General features: G+C 39.4%; 3 protein-coding genes and 1 long non-coding RNA gene across 7 annotated transcripts; 1 reads left to right on the top strand and 3 right to left on the bottom strand.

The window, feature by feature from the left end:
* Window positions 1-915: 915 nt before the first annotated feature.
* On the bottom strand, window positions 916-7,634 carry LOC132610126 (uncharacterized). The gene is made up of 2 exons (XM_060324402.1): window positions 7,204-7,634; window positions 916-1,203 (listed from the first exon to the last, which is right to left on the bottom strand). Exons 1-2 carry the CDS (start codon window positions 7,538-7,540, stop codon window positions 1,169-1,171), a joined length of 372 nt encoding a protein of 123 aa, XP_060180385.1. The 5' UTR covers window positions 7,541-7,634; the 3' UTR covers window positions 916-1,168.
* A 1,499-nt stretch (window positions 7,635-9,133) lies between these two features.
* On the bottom strand, window positions 9,134-11,790 carry LOC132610657 (uncharacterized). Its single transcript, XR_009571209.1, has 3 exons — window positions 11,293-11,790; window positions 10,341-10,406; window positions 9,134-9,421 (listed from the first exon to the last, which is right to left on the bottom strand). It is a non-coding gene; the product is annotated as an uncharacterized LOC132610657 (long non-coding RNA).
* Window positions 11,791-13,659: 1,869 nt separating this feature from the next.
* On the top strand, window positions 13,660-18,679 carry LOC132609658 (endo-1,3;1,4-beta-D-glucanase-like). Of its 4 annotated transcripts, none has more exons than XM_060323734.1 (9): window positions 13,660-13,807; window positions 13,956-14,103; window positions 15,311-15,332; window positions 15,779-15,905; window positions 16,107-16,197; window positions 16,569-16,658; window positions 17,021-17,121; window positions 17,285-17,421; window positions 18,191-18,679. In XM_060323734.1, the coding sequence occupies exons 2-9, from the start codon at window positions 13,956-13,958 to the stop codon at window positions 18,246-18,248; spliced, it is 774 nt and encodes a 257-aa protein (XP_060179717.1). In that variant the 5' UTR covers window positions 13,660-13,807; the 3' UTR covers window positions 18,249-18,679. The 4 variants fall into 4 exon arrangements, with proteins under 4 accessions (XP_060179717.1, XP_060179718.1, XP_060179715.1 ...); XM_060323732.1 differs by having other exon boundaries at window positions 13,671-13,820; XM_060323735.1 differs by lacking the exon at window positions 18,191-18,679 and having other exon boundaries at window positions 13,667-13,820; window positions 17,285-17,425.
* Window positions 18,680-19,065: 386 nt separating this feature from the next.
* Window positions 19,066-21,391, bottom strand: LOC132609659 (uncharacterized). The gene is made up of 2 exons (XM_060323736.1): window positions 20,106-21,391; window positions 19,066-19,861 (listed from the first exon to the last, which is right to left on the bottom strand). Exon 2 carries the CDS (start codon window positions 19,845-19,847, stop codon window positions 19,236-19,238), a length of 612 nt encoding a protein of 203 aa, XP_060179719.1. The 5' UTR covers window positions 19,848-19,861; window positions 20,106-21,391; the 3' UTR covers window positions 19,066-19,235.
* Window positions 21,392-21,488: the final 97 nt, after the last annotated feature.

The following is a 21,488-nucleotide window of genomic DNA, read 5'->3' as shown; positions in this document are numbered from 1 at the left end:
TTGATTTGTTCTCTTGATTTGATAGTTTTCCTCTCTTTGGTTGTTATTGATTGGCTTCCTGATTGGGATATTTGCTTACTTGATTGTCCAATTTGATGTTTTCCTTTCCTTGGTTACTTGCTGCTGATTTGCTTCATTGATTGACGGTTGTCTCTTCTTCTAATTTCCTTAAGGAGTCGACTTTCCTCAAAATAGCTTGATGCTTGCGGCAATAATTCTTCCTTTTGTGTTGTTGATGTCCTTTTATTTGCTGCACATGTAGTACATTACTTATGGGCATGATACATAAGCAGTCCTTCAAATTTAGTCTCAGCTGATAAGTATGCCCTTCAATTTTGGGTGTGCACAAGTAGACTCAACTTGTCTCCACTTTGTCAATTGAATACTTACAAAATGATCATCTAGACACCTCCAAAATTTATGTGTCATGTCAGTGTCATGTCGGCATTTGTGTTTACGTGTTCAACTTTATACAAGTTAAGGTGCCTACTTGTGCACACCCAAAATTGGAGGGCATATTTGCAGCCTGAGACCCAATTTGAGGGCATGTTTATGTATTATGCCTTAGTTAAGTCACCATTAAAAATAAACCATAACACGTGTTAATACCTGGTTCGAGGATACATGGACTGTCACGACCCAACCCCGTAGACCGTGACTAGTGCCCGATCTGGGCACCCGAACGCATCTATTAAATATTATCTCAAATTCTATCAACTCATTCTAGTATATGGCGGAAGCCGACAAGGCTTTATTTCAAATTTAGGTAATTTCCAGAAAAATTTCGACAGAGTTTCCTTTGTTTTACGGACTATCCAATATACCCTGCACGCAGAAAATACCAACGAAAGCCACACAGGGCTAACCAAGCAATATATAAACATATGCGGACCGGCCGCCTTGGCGTATAGGGTCGCCCAAACAACATATGCGGACCGGCCGCCTCGGCGTATGTGATCGCCCAAACGACATGTACATACATTCATACAGAAAAGACCCTAACCCACAAACATGTCCACAGACCTCTAAACAGACCGACAGAATCATATGACGGGACAGGGCCCCGCCGTACCCATGAACGAATATATACAAATGCACTAATAAATATATATACCAAAAGTATAAGCTCCGGAAAGAGAGGAGCACTCCGAATAGCAGAAAGGGTGTCCTAAACAGGTGGATCACCAGGCTGTGCGTCTGTACCTGCGGGCATGAAACGCAGCCCCCGGAGAAGGGGGTCAGTACGAAATATGTACTGAGTATGCAAAGCAGAAGGTACAGAAATAAATCTGAATAATAATCGAATCAGATATATAGAAAATAATACATATCAAAATGTTTATTTCCAAAGTATAAATTATGCATAGGGCACTGGAAAATGTGGTCGCCCGCCTGTCGATGGCGCCACAACACAGCATAACACCAGAAAGTTTCAAATCTCCGAATCCCCGTCACACATCACAACACAGCATAACGCCAAACACAGCATAACGCCAAACATAAGTGGAACCCGGCCCTCGAGCAAGGAGCACGGTGAACCATAAACACAGCATAACACCGGAATATATCAAAAAGCGCACGACAACAGAACCGGCCCGGGAACCGGCGAACGATATCATAGTAGGCACGAGCGGAGTAGTGAGGAATCATATGCATAAAATCATTATTATAAATCCGAAGGATAAGTAAAATAGTCATATTTGAAATCGGAATAATAATTATCACTTTTTGATTCAAAGTTGTCGAATTTACATAAAGGGCGTCGCGGGACCCACGGACGAGTATAGACCCGAACTGAGTCCGCCTATGAAAAACATACCCATTATACATCAAGCAAACTCCTATAAAAATTATTGGAGCGATCCGAGCCTCTATGCGAAAAATATGGCATTCAGAGATTACAAAATTCCTTAAAGCGAACATTTTCTATGCGAATTTCGGAAAGCGATTACTTCAAATACATCATGGTTCATATTTCATAAAAACATACATAAGAGTGCCAAAGAATATATATATATATGGATCATAACATGCTCGGATCTCGAATTTGGAATTCCCTTAAAGCTCTAGTCTAGCCTATGTGAAACTAAGGCATGCCAAAAGAAGGAAGGTTGCTTTACATACCTCAAACGCTCTCCAATATGATCCAACTCAAGCTAAGTCCAAACTATGATTCGGGCTGCCCAAGGTCTACAAACAAGCCATAAAATGCCAAACATTAGCTAAAGACTTTTTGGGCATTAAATTCCAATTTCGCCCTTAATTCTACAGAAATCCGGGCAGCATTTCCCCTGTAAATAGGCTACCCCGAGAATTTAACTCGCTCAAAATCAACAACAACAACCACAATAACCAACCTAGTAACATTGACAACCAATCCGAAAAGCAAAATAATAATGGTAGCTCTCTTTTACGCCATTTGACAATTTCCCAATTATTCAATTCCATGGCTTACTTTAAAGCCACAATATCGTTCGTACATTTGATTATTAACCCAAACCCATACTAACAACATTCAAGGGCATTCTAAGCAATTCATACCACATTTCCAACAACCCGATTTTTTTTTTTTTCCAAGCTGGCCGAAAACAGCCCCAACCGAGACAGCCCTTTAAATTTTTTTTTATTCATTTCCAAATCATGGTTTGTATCCTCAAATTACATTCTAACAATGCTATCTCATCAATATACCAATTACAATAAATATACAATAACCTCCAAAAACAGTCCGCACATTAACAACATCATTTTGAGTCAACAAACATTCATTTCCAACATAAGATTCATAGCGACGACGATTAAAACATTAAGCGACGTTCATTCGTTCATCGTCATATAATGTGACCCATTTCAATCAACACTATATATACACATATATGGATGATTCTCAATTGTTCTTCACCTTACAATGATCCCAATCAACTAACTAAACATTAATTCATAATTTCAATCACAACACAACAACACCCATCACACGACCCACTCCCAATCATACTATATTTCATGATTTCCAACCACTATAAGATACTACAACATGAATATAACCTTCATAACACAAAAACATAATGAATGCTTACCTTCCTTCTTCACTTCCTTCAATAGTTAGGGTTTGCAATTGGGCACAACTAGTGGTTGGATGACCCAAACAACTCTTCCACGTTACTTAGGGACTTCTAAATAGTTGATTTATACCAAGGAAATAATTTTGGGGTGGCTTGATTTGGATTTGGTTTTTCTTGGTTTGTAGCCGAGAGGGGTGTTGAAGGTGGTCTTCAACTCCTTGATTTTTTTTTTCTAAGTCTTGCAATGGGGAAAAGATGACTACTTGGTCATACTTTAGGCTCATATAGTTGTTGTCCAAGTGTCCTTGGCCCACACATGGAGTGGACCAATTAAAATTGGCCACACAATGTGTGGGACCAATTCCCATTTACATGGCCACCAAGGAATTTATTTTTTATTTTTTTGCACAACATTTTAATTCCAATTTTATGAGTTGTAGTCCCAATTTTCCCTAAGTGTTCAATGCCATCAATTTCATACATGACTTATATCTCAAATTAAAATCAAATGGTCAAAAGTCCCGACTTCAAATCCCGGAAAAATCTTGGCCTTAAATTATCATAATTAATCCGGGTTGTCCCAATGTATAAAAATACGGGACGTAACATCCTCCCCCCCTTAAGAACATTCGTCCTCGAATGTTGGATTAGTTCTACGGATCTTACTCAAATTCGGGGGAGTTGCTTTTATAGCCATCACATACAAATCATTCATAAGTCAACATGGTCAGACAAAGAATTTGAATTACCTGAAGGTACTGGGAATAAGTGAGGATACTTTTCCTTCATCTGCTCCTCAGCCTCCCAGGTAATTTCTTCGCGGTTATTATTGCGCCACAGCACTTTAACCGAAGCCACATCTTTATTCCGCAACTTTCTCACCTGACGATCCAATATGACTATAGGCTGCTCCTCGTAAGATAGCTCCTCTGTGACCTGTATCTCATCTGAAGGAAAAATTCTGGAAGGGTCACCAATACATTTACGAAGCATAGAAACATGGAATACCGGGTGAACCGCTCCCAAGTCAGCTGGCAAATCCAATTCGTAGGCCACCTTGCCTATTTTGCGAATAATCAGATAAGGCCCAATATATCTGGGACTGAGCTTTCCTTTCTTGCCAAATCGCATAACACCTTTCATCGGTGACACTTTCAGGAACACCCAATCGCCAATCTGAAACTCTAACGGTCGACGTCGCTTATCGACATAGGATTTCTGTCGGCTCTGGGCTGCCAACAATCTTTCTCGAATAAGTTTCACCTTATCCACGGCCTGCTGGACCACATCTGGGCCAATCAACTCAGTCTCCCCAACATCAAACCAACCGATCGGTGATCTACACTTCCTGCCATACAAAGCCTCATATGGTGCCATCTGAATACTGGAGTGGTAGCTGTTATTATACGCAAACTCAACAAGCGGTAAATGATCGTCCCAGCTACCCCTGAAATCAATAGCACAGGCACGCAACATATCTTCCAATGTCTGAATAGTGCGCTCGGCCTGTCCGTCGGACTGGGGATGGAAGGCTGTACTCAGGCTCACCTGGGTCCCCAATCCCTCCTGAAACGATCTCCAGAACTTAGCTGTAAACTGGGCACCTCTATCGGAAATAACAGACACAGGAACTCCATGAAGTCGTACAATCTCCCTGACATAAAGCCTGGCATAATCCTCAGCTGAATAGGTGGTCCGAACCGGAAGAAAATGGGCTGATTTCGTCAGCCGATCAACAATAACCCAAATAGAATCATATCTCCGTGAAGTGCGAGGTAGACCTGTAATAAAGTCCATATTAATGATCTCCCACTTCCACGTCGGTATCTCCATCTCCTGCAATAGCCCACCGGGCTTCTGGTGCTCAATCTTAACCTGCTGGCAATTTGGACACTGAGCAACGAACTCTGCTATATCTCTTTTCATACCGTCCCACCAATATAGGCATCTGATATCATGGTACATCTTCGTCGACCCTGGGTGAACAGAATATCGGGCGTAATGTGCCTCGCCCATAACCTGTCGCCGCAACCCTGCAACGTCAGGTACACACAATCTGCCTCTGTGAAATAACACTCCATTAGGTGAAATCTCAAACGGAGTCTTCTCCTGTGCCAGCGCTGCGTCTCTGTACTTTGCCAGAATAGGATCCTCATACTGATGCCGCTTAATATCTTCTGTAATAGAGGACTCAGCAATACCTCGAACAGAAACCCCAACATCTCCAGAATCAGCCAAGCGAACTCCAAGACTAGCCAACTGATGAATATCGCGAACCATTTCTTACTCTCTGATGGCACGTCTGCTAGGCTGCCCATAGACTTGCGGCTGAGTGCATCCGCCACAACATTAGCTTTCCCAGGATGGTAGAGAATGTCAACATCATAATCTTTCAGCAACTCTAACCACCTCCGCTGCCGCAAGTTCAGCTCCTTTTGCCTAAAGATGTACTGAAGGCTCTTATGATCTGTATAAATGTCAACGTGAACCCCATATAAATAATGTCTCCACATCTTCAAAGCATGAATGACCGCGGCCAGCTCCAAATCGTGAGTAGGATAATTCTTTTCATGTTTTCTGAGCTGCCGGGAAGCATAAGCTATCACCCTGCCGTGCTGCATCAACACACATCCCAAACCAATACCAGAGGCATCACAATAAATCACATACCCATCTGGACCCTCCGGAAGAGTCAGGACTGGAGCCGTAGTCAACTTCTCTTTCAGCAACTGGAAGCTACGCTCGCAAGCATCTGACCACTGAAACTTAGCTCCCTTCTGAGTCAGCCTTGTCAAAGGCGCTGAAATGGAAGCAAACTTCTCCACGAATCTCTGATAATAACCAGCCAATCCCCGAAAGCTACGCACCTCTGTCGGCGTCGTAGGTCTAGGCCAATTCTTTACGGCCTCGATCTTCTGGGTATCCACCCGGACGCCATCAGCCCCAATAATATGTCCCAGAAATGCCACTGAAGATAACCAGAATTCACACTTAGAAAATTTAGCATATAATTCCTGGTGCCGAAGTGTGCCAAGTACCGTCCTCAAATGGTCTGCATGCTCTGCTTCTGACCGAGAATAAACCAGAATATCATCGATAAATACGATCACAAACATATCCAAGAACGGTCTGAATACCCGATTCATCAGGTCCATAAATACTGCTGGGGCATTTGTCAGCCCAAAAGACATAACTCTGAACTCATAGTGCCCATATCGGGTCCTGAATGCTGTCTTGGGAATATCAGCCTCTCGTACCCGTACCTGATGGTAACCCGATCGCAGGTCTATCTTCGAGAAGTACCTGGCACCCTGCAGCTGATCAAACAAATCATCAATCCTGGGGAGGGGATATTTATTCTTGATGGTTACCTTATTCAACTGCCGATAATCAATGCACATCCGCAGCGAGCCGTCTTTCTTCCTCACAAATAATACTGGAGCTCCCCAGGGTGACGCACTAGGCCGAATGAAACCCTTCTCCAATAAATCTCTCAGCTGCTCTTTCAATTCTTTTAATTCTGCAGGTGCCATTCTGTACGAAGGAATAGAGATAGGCTGAGTGTCTGGCAACAGATCAATAGCAAACTCTATCTCCCGTTCGGGAGGTTGACCCGGAAGCTCATCTGGGAATACATCTACAAATTCATTAACCACTGGGACTGACTGAAGAGTCGGTGCCTCTGCCTCTAAATCATGAACACGGACCAGATGATAAATATACCCCTTTCTGATCATTTTCTCAGCCTTGAGGTATGAAATAAACTTACCCCTCGGCGATACTGTATTACCTGCCCACTCTATAACTGGCTCCCCTGGGAATTGGAATCAGACTATCTTCTTTTGACAATCAACATTAGCATAGCAAGAAGCTAGCCAATCCATACCCATAATCACGTCAAACTCGATCATATCTAACTCTACCAAATCCGCCTTAGTGCAGCGGCCACAGATAATCACGGAACAATCTCTATAAATCTGACTGGCTATAACAGAATCCCCTACTGGTGTAGCTACCTCAAAAAGCTCTATCGGTTCGGATTCTATCCCAATTTTATCAGCAACGAGTGGAGATATAAATGATAATGTAGAACCAGGATCAATCAATGCATACACATCACGAGAGAAAACCAGTAATATACCTGTGACGACATTAGGCGAAGCCTCCTGGTCCTGTCTGCTGGCTAAGGCATAAATGCGGTTCGAAGGACCGCTAGAACCCGAAGCTCCGCCACGACCCCTGCCGCGGCCTGCTGGTGCTGGAGTACCTCGCCCCGCAGGGCGCATCGCCACCGAGGCTGAAGATGAACCACCGGCTGACCCGGTAGACTGAGCTGAACTGCCTGTACCACCTCTAGCCGGACAGTCTCTCATCTGATGGCCCTGACGGCCGCACACAAAGCATGCACCCGTAGCTCGGAAACACTCTCCCGGGTGCTGTCTCCCACAGTAGGAACACAAAGGTCTGGGTGGCCTCATCTGACTGCTGGAACCTCTGTTCAACTGTGAACCTGAAGCCCTGGAGCTCGGGCCTGCCCCTGAATATCCGACACCCTCAGATCTCCTGCCGGTAAACTGTGGGGGTGTACCCCAGCCTGACGGAGGAGGATGTCTGCCTGACTGCTGCTGCTGAGGCTGTCCGCCTCGAGAATCTCCAGAATAACCTGCGAATCTGGCCCTCTTGGGCGGCCTCCTGTCCCGATCTCTGCTAGAATAATCAGCTCTATGTCGGTCCTCCATACCCAGGGCATAAGCCTGTAGTCGGGCAATATCCATGTCTGCCTGCAATGCCACCGCCATACAGCCATCAATCAAATAGCGGTCTAACCCCATCACGTATCTGTGCATCCGATCGGCCATATCTGCTACTATGGCAGGTGCATACCGGGCCAAAGAATCAAACTCCATATTATACTCACGGACGCTCCGACCCCTCTGCTGCAGATGCAAAAATCGGTCAACCCGCGCTCGCCGTAACTCTGGGGGCAAAAAGTGGTGAGTGAAAGCAGTCACGAACTCGTCCCAAGTAGCTGGGGTAGCACCCTCACCCCTGGATAGCTCCCAGGACTCATACCAGTGAGCAGCAACATCCCGTAGTCTATGCGAAGCCAACTCAACAGACTCAGTCTCTGAAGCCCTGACCAAATCTAGTGAGCGCCGCATCCCCCGAATAAAGTCATGGGGGTCCTCGTCGGGCTTAGACCCGTAAAACTCTGGAGGGCCACATAATAGAAACTCTCGAACCCTCAGGCTGTCACGCCTATCGTCATCATCATCATCTCTCCGCCCGCGTCTGCGAGCCTGTCCCGCTACCAGAGTGGTCAATAACTGCACAGCCTCTCTCAGTGTCCTGTCCTCCGCCCCTTGCTGAGGAGCTGGAGGCGCGGGAGCTGAAGCCCCTGGAGCTAATGGTGAAGCTGCTCCAGACTCCTCTGACGATGAAGACGTAGCAGAGTCGGCTGGCCGGGACGTAATATCACGCATCATCTGAGCAAGGGTCCGAGTACCCTTCTGAGCCCAGCTGGTCTCTCCTACTACGCCCTTTTTCTTCTGGGCGTCCGTCGCCTTTTTCGGAGGCATCACTGAAAGAAAAACAACAACAGATCAAAACAGAATCATCCTAATAGCACAGTTCTATCGCACGATCTAAGATCAGAAGAAAAGACAACATCCTAAATGTCCTGTAGCCTCCTGTTTATAGATGTGGTGCACAACACACCGATAAACAAGACTCTACTAGACACGATCTGTGGACACTCCGAGGACAAACCGCTCTGATACCACTTCTGTCACGACCCAACCCCGTAGACCGTGACTAGTGCCCGATCTGGGCACCCGAACGCATCTATTAAATATTATCTCAAATTCTATCAACTCATTCTAGTATATGGCGGAAGCCGACAAGGCTTTATTTCAAATTTAGGTAATTTCCAGAAAAATTTCGACAGAGTTTCCTTTGTTTTACGGACTATCCAATATACCCTGCACGCAGAAAATACCAACGAAAGCCACACAGGGCTAACCAAGCAATATATAAACATATGCGGACCGGCCGCCTTGGCGTATAGGGTCGCCCAAACAACATATGCGGACCGGCCGCCTCGGCGTATGTGATCGCCCAAACGACATGTACATACATTCATACAGAAAAGACCCTAACCCACAAACATGTCCACAGACCTCTAAACAGACCGACAGAATCATATGACGGGACAGGGCCCCGCCGTACCCATGAACGAATATATACAAATGCACTAATAAATATATATACCAAAAGTATAAGCTCCGGAAAGAGAGGAGCACTCCGAATAGCAGAAAGGGTGTCCTAAACAGGTGGATCACCAGGCTGTGCGTCTGTACCTGCGGGCATGAAACGCAGCCCCCGGAGAAGGGGGTCAGTACGAAATATGTACTGAGTATGCAAAGCAGAAGGTACAGAAATAAATCTGAATAATAATCGAATCAGATATATAGAAAATAATACATATCAAAATGTTTATTTCCAAAGTATAAATTATGCATAGGGCACTGGAAAATGTGGTCGCCCGCCTGTCGATGGCGCCACAACACAGCATAACACCAGAAAGTTTCAAATCTCCGAATCCCCGTCACACATCACAACACAGCATAACGCCAAACACAGCATAACGCCAAACATAAGTGGAACCCGGCCCTCGAGCAAGGAGCACGGTGAACCATAAACACAGCATAACACCGGAATATATCAAAAAGCGCACGACAACAGAACCGGCCCGGGAACCGGCGAACGATATCATAGTAGGCACGAGCGGAGTAGTGAGGAATCATATGCATAAAATCATTATTATAAATCCGAAGGATAAGTAAAATAGTCATATTTGAAATCGGAATAATAATTATCACTTTTTGATTCAAAGTTGTCGAATTTACATAAAGGGCGTCGCGGGACCCACGGACGAGTATAGACCCGAACTGAGTCCGCCTATGAAAAACATACCCATTATACATCAAGCAAACTCCTATAAAAATTATTGGAGCGATCCGAGCCTCTATGCGAAAAATATGGCATTCAGAGATTACAAAATTCCTTAAAGCGAACATTTTCTATGCGAATTTCGGAAAGCGATTACTTCAAATACATCATGGTTCATATTTCATAAAAACATACATAAGAGTGCCAAAGAATATATATATATGGATCATAACATGCTCGGATCTCGAATTTGGAATTCCCTTAAAGCTCTAGTCTAGCCTATGTGAAACTAAGGCATGCCAAAAGAAGGAAGGTTGCTTTACATACCTCAAACGCTCTCCAATATGATCCAACTCAAGCTAAGTCCAAACTATGATTCGGGCTGCCCAAGGTCTACAAACAAGCCATAAAATGCCAAACATTAGCTAAAGACTTTTTGGGCATTAAATTCCAATTTCGCCCTTAATTCTACAGAAATCCGGGCAGCATTTCCCCTGTAAATAGGCTACCCCGAGAATTTAACTCGCTCAAAATCAACAACAACAACCACAATAACCAACCTAGTAACATTGACAACCAATCCGAAAAGCAAAATAATAATGGTAGCTCTCTTTTACGCCATTTGACAACTTCCCAATTATTCAATTCCATGGCTTACTTTAAAGCCACAATATCGTTCGTACATTTGATTATTAACCCAAACCCATACTAACAACATTCAAGGGCATTCTAAGCAATTCATACCACATTTCCAACAACCCGATTTTTTTTTTTTCCAAGCTGGCCGAAAACAGCCCCAACCGAGACAGCCCTTTAAATTTTTTTTTATTCATTTCCAAATCATGGTTTGTATCCTCAAATTACATTCTAACAATGCTATCTCATCAATATACCAATTACAATAAATATACAATAACCTCCAAAAACAGTCTGCACATTAACAACATCATTTTGAGTCAACAAACATTCATTTCCAACATAAGATTCATAGCGACGGCGATTAAAACATTAAGCGACGTTCATTCGTTCATCGTCATATAATGTGACCCATTTCAATCAACACTATATATACACATATATGGATGATTCTCAATTGTTCTTCACCTTACAATGATCCCAATCAACTAACTAAACATTAATTCATAATTTCAATCACAACACAACAACACCCATCACACGACCCACTCCCAATCATACTATATTTCATGATTTCCAACCACTATAAGATACTACAACATGAATATAACCTTCATAACACAAAAACATAATGAATGCTTACCTTCCTTCTTCACTTCCTTCAATAGTTAGGGTTTGCAATTGGGCACAACTAGTGGTTGGATGACCCAAACAACTCTTCCACGTTACTTAGGGACTTCTAAATAGTTGATTTATACCAAGGAAATAATTTTGGGGTGGCTTGATTTGGATTTGGTTTTTCTTGGTTTGTAGCCGAGAGGGGTGTTGAAGGTGGTCTTCAACTCCTTGATTTTTTTTTTTCTAAGTCTTGCAATGGGGAAAAGATGACTACTTGGTCATACTTTAGGCTCATATAGTTGTTGTCCAAGTGTCCTTGGCCCACACATGGAGTGGACCAATTAAAATTGGCCACACAATGTGTGGGACCAATTCCCATTTACATGGCCACCAAGGAATTTATTTTTTATTTTTTTGCACAACATTTTAATTCCAATTTTATGAGTTGTAGTCCCAATTTTCCCTAAGTGTTCAATGCCATCAATTTCATACATGACTTATATCTCAAATTAAAATCAAATGGTCAAAAGTCCCGACTTCAAATCCCGGAAAAATCTTGGCCTTAAATTATCATAATTAATCCGGGTTGTCCCAATGTATAAAAATACGGGACGTAACATGGACAGAGTATGAATATTTAGGTGCGGTAAGAATGGGAGATGGAATTTTTTTCCTAAACCAACAGAATGATCATTAGCTAATTTCATTTTATATAATACAAGAATCACTCAACAGGTATAATACTTATCGGTCAATACAAGAATTAAGGGTACTTTCCCAATTTCCAAACTGATCAAGGAGTTATCGCTGCCCGAAGTAGGCCTATCAACCATTTTCACAAAACGTTCAAACCTTCAGTGTTTCCACTAGAACTCTAATGATATGAGCCTAAACTTAATTCCAAGATGCGGGGTGTTACAATATCTCCCCCTTGGGATCATTCGTCCTCGAATGATGGGTCATGGTTAAGAATATGGTTGGACATGGCTTGAATACATGAACGTGAAGGAAACATGACATGAAACATGGAGACTGAACTAACATGGCATGGTTACATGGAAACGTGAATACTGAGACATAACATGACATGGGGCATGAAAACTGACATGACATAGTTTCATGAAAACATCAGTGCCCAAGCATGAGACATGAATAGCGAATACATGAACTTGAACGTGAAACGTGAGGCATGAATACATAAGGGACATTATAACTCTTCTCCAAAATGTCATTAAGCCATCATTAATTCGATACTCGTAATTCTTGCCCGACACACAACATATATCTTGCTTTCCTTAACAACTTTCGTCTCCTACCTCAAATGTCTTTGAAATCTCATTTAGAATCATTAAATATTACTTCTTACTCGTCAACATGTCGTATACGTCATACCCTTCGTGGGTCTATTCGCGGTACGCTAACAGGAAAATTTCTAAGGTGTAACAACTATGAAGGTGATAGGTGGTGTCTTTTTAGAAAAGAAAATGAGGAAGTTTAACCGGAAAAGTAGGAGATGGAGCAGGGGTTACTCGAGAAGATTTGATGGAGAGGGTGTCTATCCGGAAAGAAGACTAGAGAGGGGGGGGGGGGGGGGGGGGCTATTGTACAACAACAACAACATGTTCAGTATAATCCCACAAGGTCGGGGTCTATTGTATTTTTTTTTTTAGTGTCAAATGTCTTTTTAAGTACGAAAAAGGTCAAAATGCCCTTAAACTATGCGAAATTGAACAAAAATGTCTTCCGTTTATAAAAATGCCCTTATACTATACGAAATTGAATAAAAATGCCCTTATTGTTACTTAATTGGGTCAAAATGCCCTTTTCCTAGTAAACATTTTGTTTCTTTTCTTTTAAACACATTTTTTTTATAAAAATATTATTTTTAAAGAAACCTTTTCTTGTTTCTTGTCTTTTAAAATTCCTTTAACTAATAAAAAGTGGGAAGTAATTTTTTCTCTTCTTAATCTCGTTTTATCAATTAAAATAAAGTTACCTCATGTACTTTTTTAAGTGATAATATAAATCATATTTATAAGATCATAGTAACCCCATCATTAATTTTCATTTAGAAAACGATAAATTTTTCCTAATAAAATAGGAATTTTTTTTATTTCTTAATCTTTTCCGAATTGAAGTAGGATAAGCATTTCCTGATATAATCCTTGGTTTCAATTCAGAAAAGATTAAGAAACAATATTTTATTAGAAAAAGGGCATTTTTGACTCAATTCAGTAATAATAGGGACATTTTTGTTCAATTTTGCATAATTTAAGATTCTTTTAGACTAAAGTACGAATTGCGGGCATTTTTATCCAATTAACTAACAATAGGCATTTTATTCAATTTCATTGATTTGTTCCTTTGACATGTCAATCATTAGTGTGTTTCACTTCACGTAAAAGTCTCACGGACAGCGGTGTTCAAGAAATGCATATCTTGTCAACTAAATGTGTCAATCTTGTCGCTAGCCAAATTTGAATGCCTAATTGACAATTCTGCCAAGTTAAAGGGGTTTATTCGGCCTAATCCTAGTTAATGTGTGCACCCAACGTAATTAAGCCTAACTCCCCTATATCATTTCCTCTTTTTATCCCAAAACACCCATAGATCAGTGATTGTAAATTCATTATCTTAGTCACTAAATATCATTTTTCTCTCTCTTTTTATTTTTTCAATATTCCATAGATGTCAGGTCCTGAATGCTGCAAGAATCCACCAACATTAAGCTCAAGTAGTGGAAATGGGTGTGTGTTACAACTTGGAGGGTTCAATACATACGTTTCTGGTCTTTCCACTTCCAAACTCGCCATTCTCCTCGTCTCTGACGTTTACGGTACTACCTCTATTTCAAGATATGTGATGTTTTTGGTTGAGCACACGCTTAAGAAAACTACTTGTCACGTATAGTAAGATGTACTAACTTATTCTTAATAAATACTTTCATGTCCACCTGTGTTCACTTTTATTTATTCACTATTTTAAACACAAATTTTTTACTTTTATTTATCTATTTTTGCATATCAAAGAGAAAAATAATTTACTTTCCTGATTTACCTTTAGCAATAATTACTCATCTCAAATCATTTTTCAAATCTATTAAGACTATACACTAATTAATATGAATATCATGATAAAATACTCACTTCATTTATTATTTCTCAAGGAGTGTAACAAGTAAAAGTGAACGGAGGGAGTAGCTCTTTAGCGGTTTCTTGGTTATATAAAACTCTTTTTATTAAAGACAAGGTAAAATTGGAAGATCACTCTTCTTGATTATGTGAAACAGCACTTATTTTGAAATAAAATCAAAAGATAAAAACATCACTTATTTTAAAATGGAGGGAGTACCCCAGCTTTAACCCATTATGGTTCTGCTCAATTTGCACTTTGATTTCTGTTTTGTCCACCTCTTTTTTTGGGCAAGATTATTATTGTAGTTAGAGTTGAATTCCAAGTTTATTAGTAGCAAAAAATACAACAGCTAGAGCCCCGACAAGAGGATGTAATGGAATGTTAAAATTCTTTTAACTTCTTGTATTTTCGTTCTTACAAGTTACTCCTGTTTCGCTCTGAGTTTTTCAAATTCAAGCAAATTGTATAGAGATAATGGTCAAAAACACACCTGAATTATCACTTTTTCGCGAGTTTCACACCCCAACTATCAACTGTACCTTTTTATTACTTGAATTATCACCATCTATGTATTAAAACACACCTCGAGGTATGTATTAAAACACACATCGATATTTCCTACTATCACCATCTATTCAACTAGGTGTGTTTTAATACATAGATGGTGATAGTTCATGTTGGAAAAGAAAGCAGCGGATAGTTTGGGTGTGAAACTAGCGAAAAAGTGATAGTTCGGGTCAGTTTTTGACCATTATCTCAATTGTATAACAGATATTTGTTATGGAACAGTTAGATGTATATCAGAGATTCTAACGACCTCCTGATTTCCTTGTTTAGTTTATTATGTTCGTAGGATTAACTTTTTTTTATTTTGGAAGACAATATCTTATGCTCTTAATTGTTTGCAGGTTATGAAGCACCAAATCTGAGGTACGCGCTGCTTCTCAAGTTCAGCCTAGTGTTGTCAAATACCTTCTAAATGACTCTTATTTCCCACTTCATGAGTTTTTCTTATATATAATTCTGTAAGTATCCATTGCACAAAATCAATTGGTCCACCACACTGATGTGGAAATAGTAGGATAGGCTTCCCATTGTACAGGTGGGTGTAAAAAAGCTAAAAGTGGATTTGCATAGTTGACCTAACTAGTTTGGGATTAAGGAATAGTTAACTAATTGATTGATACATCGCACAAACGTATACTCTTAAAATGTTTCTGTTCTTACTTCTCAGACGTTGGTATATTCTTTGAATCTTTTGGTTATATTAAAGGAAGAAGCCGGGGTCACCGTTATTTGTGTTTGTCCAGCAATTAAGCTGCTAGAAGTTTCCTTTTTTTATCTCGGGATAATCGCAAAATTCAACTGCTATGTAGGAAGATTGCTGACAAAGTTGCAGCTGCAGGATACTATGTGGTGGTTCCTGATTTTCTTTATGGTGATCCTTATAATCCTGAAAATACGGAGAGGCCTTTATCAATATGGATGCAATCACATGATAAAGTATGTGTTCAGAATTTCTCGAACTTGATCTTTGTCTTTTTAATAACATAGCCATAGATGTGCCTCTCGAGAGTCAAAGGAGGCAACGCCATTGGATCTCATTTTTCAATTCATTAAGCTGATCATGCTCGAGAATGTTCCGTGACATTTGTAGTGGAAGACTGGCTACCTTGCTACTCATTTTTTATTTGTTTTTGTTAGGATAAAAGATTTGAAGATGCAAAACGGGTTGTTGCAGCTCTAAAGGATAAAGGTATATCTGCTATTGGAGCTGCAGGGTTTTGCTGGGGTGGTAAGTTTTAAGGGTTATTTAACCCTTGCTGATACTACTCCCTCTGTCCCCAATTTATGTGGCACAGGTCGAATTTCCAGAGTCAAACCTTTTAGTTTTGACCCTAAATTTGGGCATGGAATTTTTAAATTTTTTGAAATAAAATCTACATATTTGGATCATATTTTGAAACTACGTAAAAAGTACTATAAGTCAAAATAATTGACAATTCAAAATATTTAAAAGACATGTGAAAAATATGGTCAAAGAAAAACTCGTTTGAATCTCGAAATCCTAAAGGTGTCACATAAACTGGGACGGAACTGAGTAGTATGTAAAGGGTCAACGTTCTTGTGATTGTTTGTGATCCTGATCTCCATTTTTCTTAACAGCAAAGGTGGTTACTGACCTAGCTAAGATTGACTACATTCAAGCTGCTGTGCTATTGCACCCATCATTAGTCAAGGTTGATGATATTAAAGGTATGGTTGGTATTACAAATCAGCTGTGATCAGATAAAGCTGTTACTGCTGAGTTTATACTCATTTGTTGCATTTGCTATTATTGCGTGGGGCACTGAGATCCAGATGATTTAGTACTCTAAAACTTCATATAGCTGTTTTGAATTCCTTTATGCCTTAATTCCATTCTAACATGGATTTTGCTAATTATTTTATGAATATCCCTTGGTTTTAAGCAATTGCTATTAGCTGTTGTTTGAATTCTCATGACTACCTTGAACTGCATCACCATGAGATCCTTCTTTTGTCTCTTTGTTTTTTCATTTTTTTTCTGTTTGAACCTTGTTTTCTCCTCGTCAATTGACAATACATAATACTTGCAGAGGTGAGGGCACCAATAGCTATTTTAGCTGCTGAGATAGATAAAATCTCTCCTCCCGAGCGTATTAAGCAGTTTGAGGAGATTTTATCATCAAAACCTGAGGTACATGAACATCATAGTCGATTATTAGGCTTTTCTCTGTCATCCTAAAAAGATTGATGTTTAAAATAATAAAGTAGGTAACTAGTTTGATGTATCTCTCATTGTCTTACAAGATTTTAGATTTACCCTTTGCTTTTCTTTCTTGCCTTCTGTAAAAATATAGGTGGACAGCTTTGTCAAAATATTTCCTAATGCTAAGCATGGGTGGACAGTGAGATACAATGTTGAAAACAAAGAGTCTGTGCAGCGTGCTGAAGAAGCCCACCGGGACATGTTGGATTGGCTTACCAAGCATGTCAAGTAAGTACAAAGATACGTGGCAGTTGCAATTTCCAGTTAAGAAGTCTAAAAATCTGCCATCAGAATAACTACGTTACTAAAAATTGATCCGTATTTTACTTCTTGTTTGATGAGAAATTATCGTGCTATGATCATCTGAAATTTATTGCATGGACTCATATTCTTTATGCCTGAGAGTGGTTTAAGTAACATTTGATTCTGCGACTGCTTGTCCTATGTATCTGTTATGATAATTGAATGTGATAAAAAGAGACGAGGTAGACCTAAAGTCAAGAAATGTTTGATTTAAAAGACCTTTAATCTCTTAGGAAACAATATGTACTTAGCTACGAACAGAATACAGTAAAAGGAAGGAATCCATATAGGTGACACCAAGTAGTTGCGATAAAGAGTGTAGTCTAATCTAACTAATTTAGAATATGGGACATAGTTAATTACTCCCTCTGTCCCAATTTATGTGGCACACTTTCCTTTTTAGTTTGTCCCATAAAGAATGTCACCTTTCTTTAATTAGAAACAATTTAACTTTAGAAATTTCCTTTTACCTTAATAAATGGTTTATAGCCACACAAATGTCTAAGGTTTGTTGTAGACCACAAATTTCAAAATTCTTCCTTTTTCTTCTTAAATTTTGTGCCAAGTCAAAGGGTGCCACTTAAATTGGGACAGAGAGAGTATGTGATTTGCAGAGAGAAACTAGATGAATTCAAAATTCACGCAAGTTTTCTATCTGATTCAGTTAATCTCTAATATAAAGACATTGCTTCAGGTACAGTGTGAAGGGAAGTGGATTTAGCAGTGTCCGAAGTCCCCGTTCCTCTATGTAACTTGGCTATTACTTAGATGACACAAGCAAACAACTACAATAAATCTGCAGTTTGCTTCATCAGTAATTCCATACACTGTCAGTGTAGTGACTCTACTTTAGAGTTATGTTTGGCTCCATGAACAAGACATAAGATGTCTGGTTTAGATCTGTTCAGGGCCATGTACAGTCACCAAGTTATCGGACATGTACTTCCCAACTTGCTGATTGGCCTTAAAATGATTCTTAAGCTGGGTGTATAATGTGGGCAAAGCATTCAGAAATTTGTCGATTGACACAGCTACCCTTGTCCAAGTGGAGTGAATTCACACCCCTTCGCCGAAAAATTACACGGTGTAGATAGGTTTATTTTATTTTATGTATAGATAATATATATTGAATCCCCTTGACTTCGTGTTGACTTATTCATGCTTTAAATCTCCTTAGTGAAAATTCTGACTCTGCTGCTGGCTAGGAACAAGTGAAAGTCATTTATCATGACCATAGCTTAAGGAATTTCAACTACTGCAGAACCATGCAAGTGCAAGGGTATTTCAGGTGCTAGTTCTCCATTAGGAAACCAAACCTACAGAAAGCCAAAGTGCTACATTTCAACATCAATAGATTTGTCGGGTAAGTAGTCTCATAGAAAATGAAGTCTTGATCGGTCCGCAGTAACTCGACAAGGATTTAACTTATACGCACGTACCATGTAAAGAGTTTTTACACTATCAGTGTAGTTTAACCTGTTCTTGTAGGTTACTGTTTGTTTTAGGTTACTAACCCAGCTTATTAGTTATTATGGATGGTTAGTTGTAGTTATCTTTTAGATGACCTAATTGTGTAAAAATTATTTTGCTCTTCAGTGTATAAAAGTTAAAAACTCATAAAACAATGCATAGCAGTCATGTAAGTATGACTTTTCAGTAGTCCCAGTGATAAACAATCATTAGAACACGGAAATAAAACGTGACCAGAGTAAGCACCGAGCTTAGTATAGCTTCCAGCCTCACATAGTATTGCATTTGCTTGGATTTTCATTGTTGAGGTAACTGGTTGGGTCATTCAGCCCTGACATGAGCAAAGTTGGCGGATAATAACCATACCCCGGTGGAAACATACTCGGACAATAATGCGGGTAACTAGCTTCTCTGCCATATAACTCTTGGTAAAGATGTGGTATCTGCCAAAACATAGAAGAGGCTTTCTCTCTCGCTTCTTTAGTTACACGATCGTGAATAGATCCATGTCTTTTGTGTATTCTGCAAATTGCTTCATCTACCCCTTTAGGGGGCACATAAGCTTCAGGTTTGTGATACTTATCTGATTTTCTTGATACAAGCTCTTCAGCTTCATCCAAATCATCATCAGAATAATCGTGACACGAAGAATCTCTATTCGTTTTCTTCTGTCCGACTTTATTCTTGCCCTTGTCCTTGTAGGGATTAGGAGCTGCTGCATTTTGTTGATCAGGGGCAGTATGTGTTTCTTCATGAATAGGGGGATGTCTGTTATAGGATATGAGTTCTGCTTTCTTTCCCATTTTGTTAGTGGTATTCATGAGTACAGAAGGATCAAATCTTCCTTTAATGGTAGCCAACTTTGTTGTTGGATCATACATAACATCAAATACACCTAGCATAAGAATACAGCATTAAACTTTCTACGATACAATTGATCTTATAATCAAATAATTCATGCTCAGATTTGATCAATATTGTAGAACAGTAATGGGACTCGTAAGAAAATAAACACAGATTTAAATTTTGGACAAGTTTTGCAACATTTTCTTCAACTCCTTGGGACTTTATAGTAAGCGGACTATTTGATATGAAAACTGATAGATGAAAGAAAAGAAGATAAAACAAGAGAATTATACCTTCAACTTGTGATAAAACTTTCTTCAACTCCTTTGGACAAGCTTTGCAACAGTTGACATCAACTTTTATAACACAAACTTGCAGTGTTAAAGTGCATCCAAGATAAACACTCTCTTAGTTCACATATATACAGTTATGAAAATATAAAAGTTAACTATAGTATGTAAGATGAAAAGAGATGCATCAAAATTGGGAAATTTTGAGAAAGAACAATGTGGATACCCGATCATCAGGACTCTGTTCCATCAAGACAACTTGCTTGAGCAAATATAGAACAAGTGATTGTCCAGTTTGTCACTTACACTACCAAATAAGATAACAAACACAAAACATAGAAATAATTGGAAGAAGAAATTAGGACAATCCAAAGAACATAGACAAAAAAGAGCAAAATATTTGGCATGCAAAATTAGGGATACGAGTTTTTACTTCCTGGAACTTGAGAGGTAAAGCAGTAAATGGTGTCGTAAAAGAAAATATACTGAATTTATAGAAAAAGATTTTAATTATGGAAAATAGCAGCAGTTTATGGTAGGGAGAAATAATAGAGCCACACTATGATCGAACATTAATTACATAAGATTTGGCAGAAAATGTTAGTGCTAATATTTTGTGGTTAAAGCAGTCAATGTGGAAAAAGAAATGTTGTAGATACTGGGGATCCATGTTTAATGGTTTTTACATGGATAGTAATTAAGGCTAAAAATCTGTCAATAGAAACTAATCGAACAAAGAATAGATATAGAATATGGTAAAAGTAAAAAAAACGTTTAGTGTGACGTACCATCGATATAATATCGTGAATAGAGAGGTATGGCTCTCACAAATTTAATGCATCTTAGTATGATATATGGTACACTAATGAAATTGAACTTAGCTGTTAGCTGTTAGTATGACTTTTTCTCCATGTCGTTACCTTTGACACAATTGCCAGTTTTGAGTTATTAAGTATACAACCACGAATAACAAGTGAATGTTAATCTCCGAGGTGGTGTTTTAGTATTTGAGCACTAGAACCTTTGTTAGTTCTTGTAAAATATTTCTAAATTTATAAAAGCATTACTTGACAAAACCTTGGAAATTTGTTAACCATTTATATTGTAATGTTTATTAAGTGTTCATATGTTTAATATACATTTCATGCCTTATCTCATGTAATGTCTTCATCGTTAATCATTATGTCTAATCAAAGTACGTGATTACGTTTAGATTATTTATGTAGTTTTGACACTAAAACTGTTTTATCTATTCTTATCAAGGTACTATTCACACCATAATATAATATTAATACTTATGTAGTGTAGGAACTAACTACGAGATGACTACTTTGTATTATTAACTCCTTCCACATAATAATTTTTAGTATCATGTCAACCTTGCTG

The sequence above is a fragment of the Lycium barbarum genome, chromosome 9 (assembly GCF_019175385.1).
Source record: "Lycium barbarum isolate Lr01 chromosome 9, ASM1917538v2, whole genome shotgun sequence".
NCBI classification, from domain to species: Eukaryota; Viridiplantae; Streptophyta; class Magnoliopsida; order Solanales; family Solanaceae; genus Lycium; species Lycium barbarum.
The sequence above is the reverse complement of the archived record's forward strand: the minus strand, read 5'-3'. Positions and strand labels throughout refer to the sequence as shown.

Coding starts and splice junctions, on each gene's coding strand:
- LOC132610126 (XM_060324402.1), bottom strand. CDS start 7,540: ATGAGGCCACCCAGACCTTTGTGTTCCTACTGTGGGAGACAGCACCCG. Junction 1,204..7,203: donor TTCGCCTAATGTCGTCACAG/GTATATTACTGG, acceptor TCATGCCCGCAG/GTACAGACGCACAGCCTGGT.
- LOC132609658 (XM_060323732.1), top strand. Junction 14,104..15,310: donor CCTCGTCTCTGACGTTTACG/GTACTACCTCTA, acceptor AATTGTTTGCAG/GTTATGAAGCACCAAATCTG. Junction 17,422..18,190: donor TGGCTTACCAAGCATGTCAA/GTAAGTACAAAG, acceptor ACATTGCTTCAG/GTACAGTGTGAAGGGAAGTG.
- LOC132609659 (XM_060323736.1), bottom strand. CDS start 19,847: ATGTATGATCCAACAACAAAGTTGGCTACCATTAAAGGAAGATTTGAT.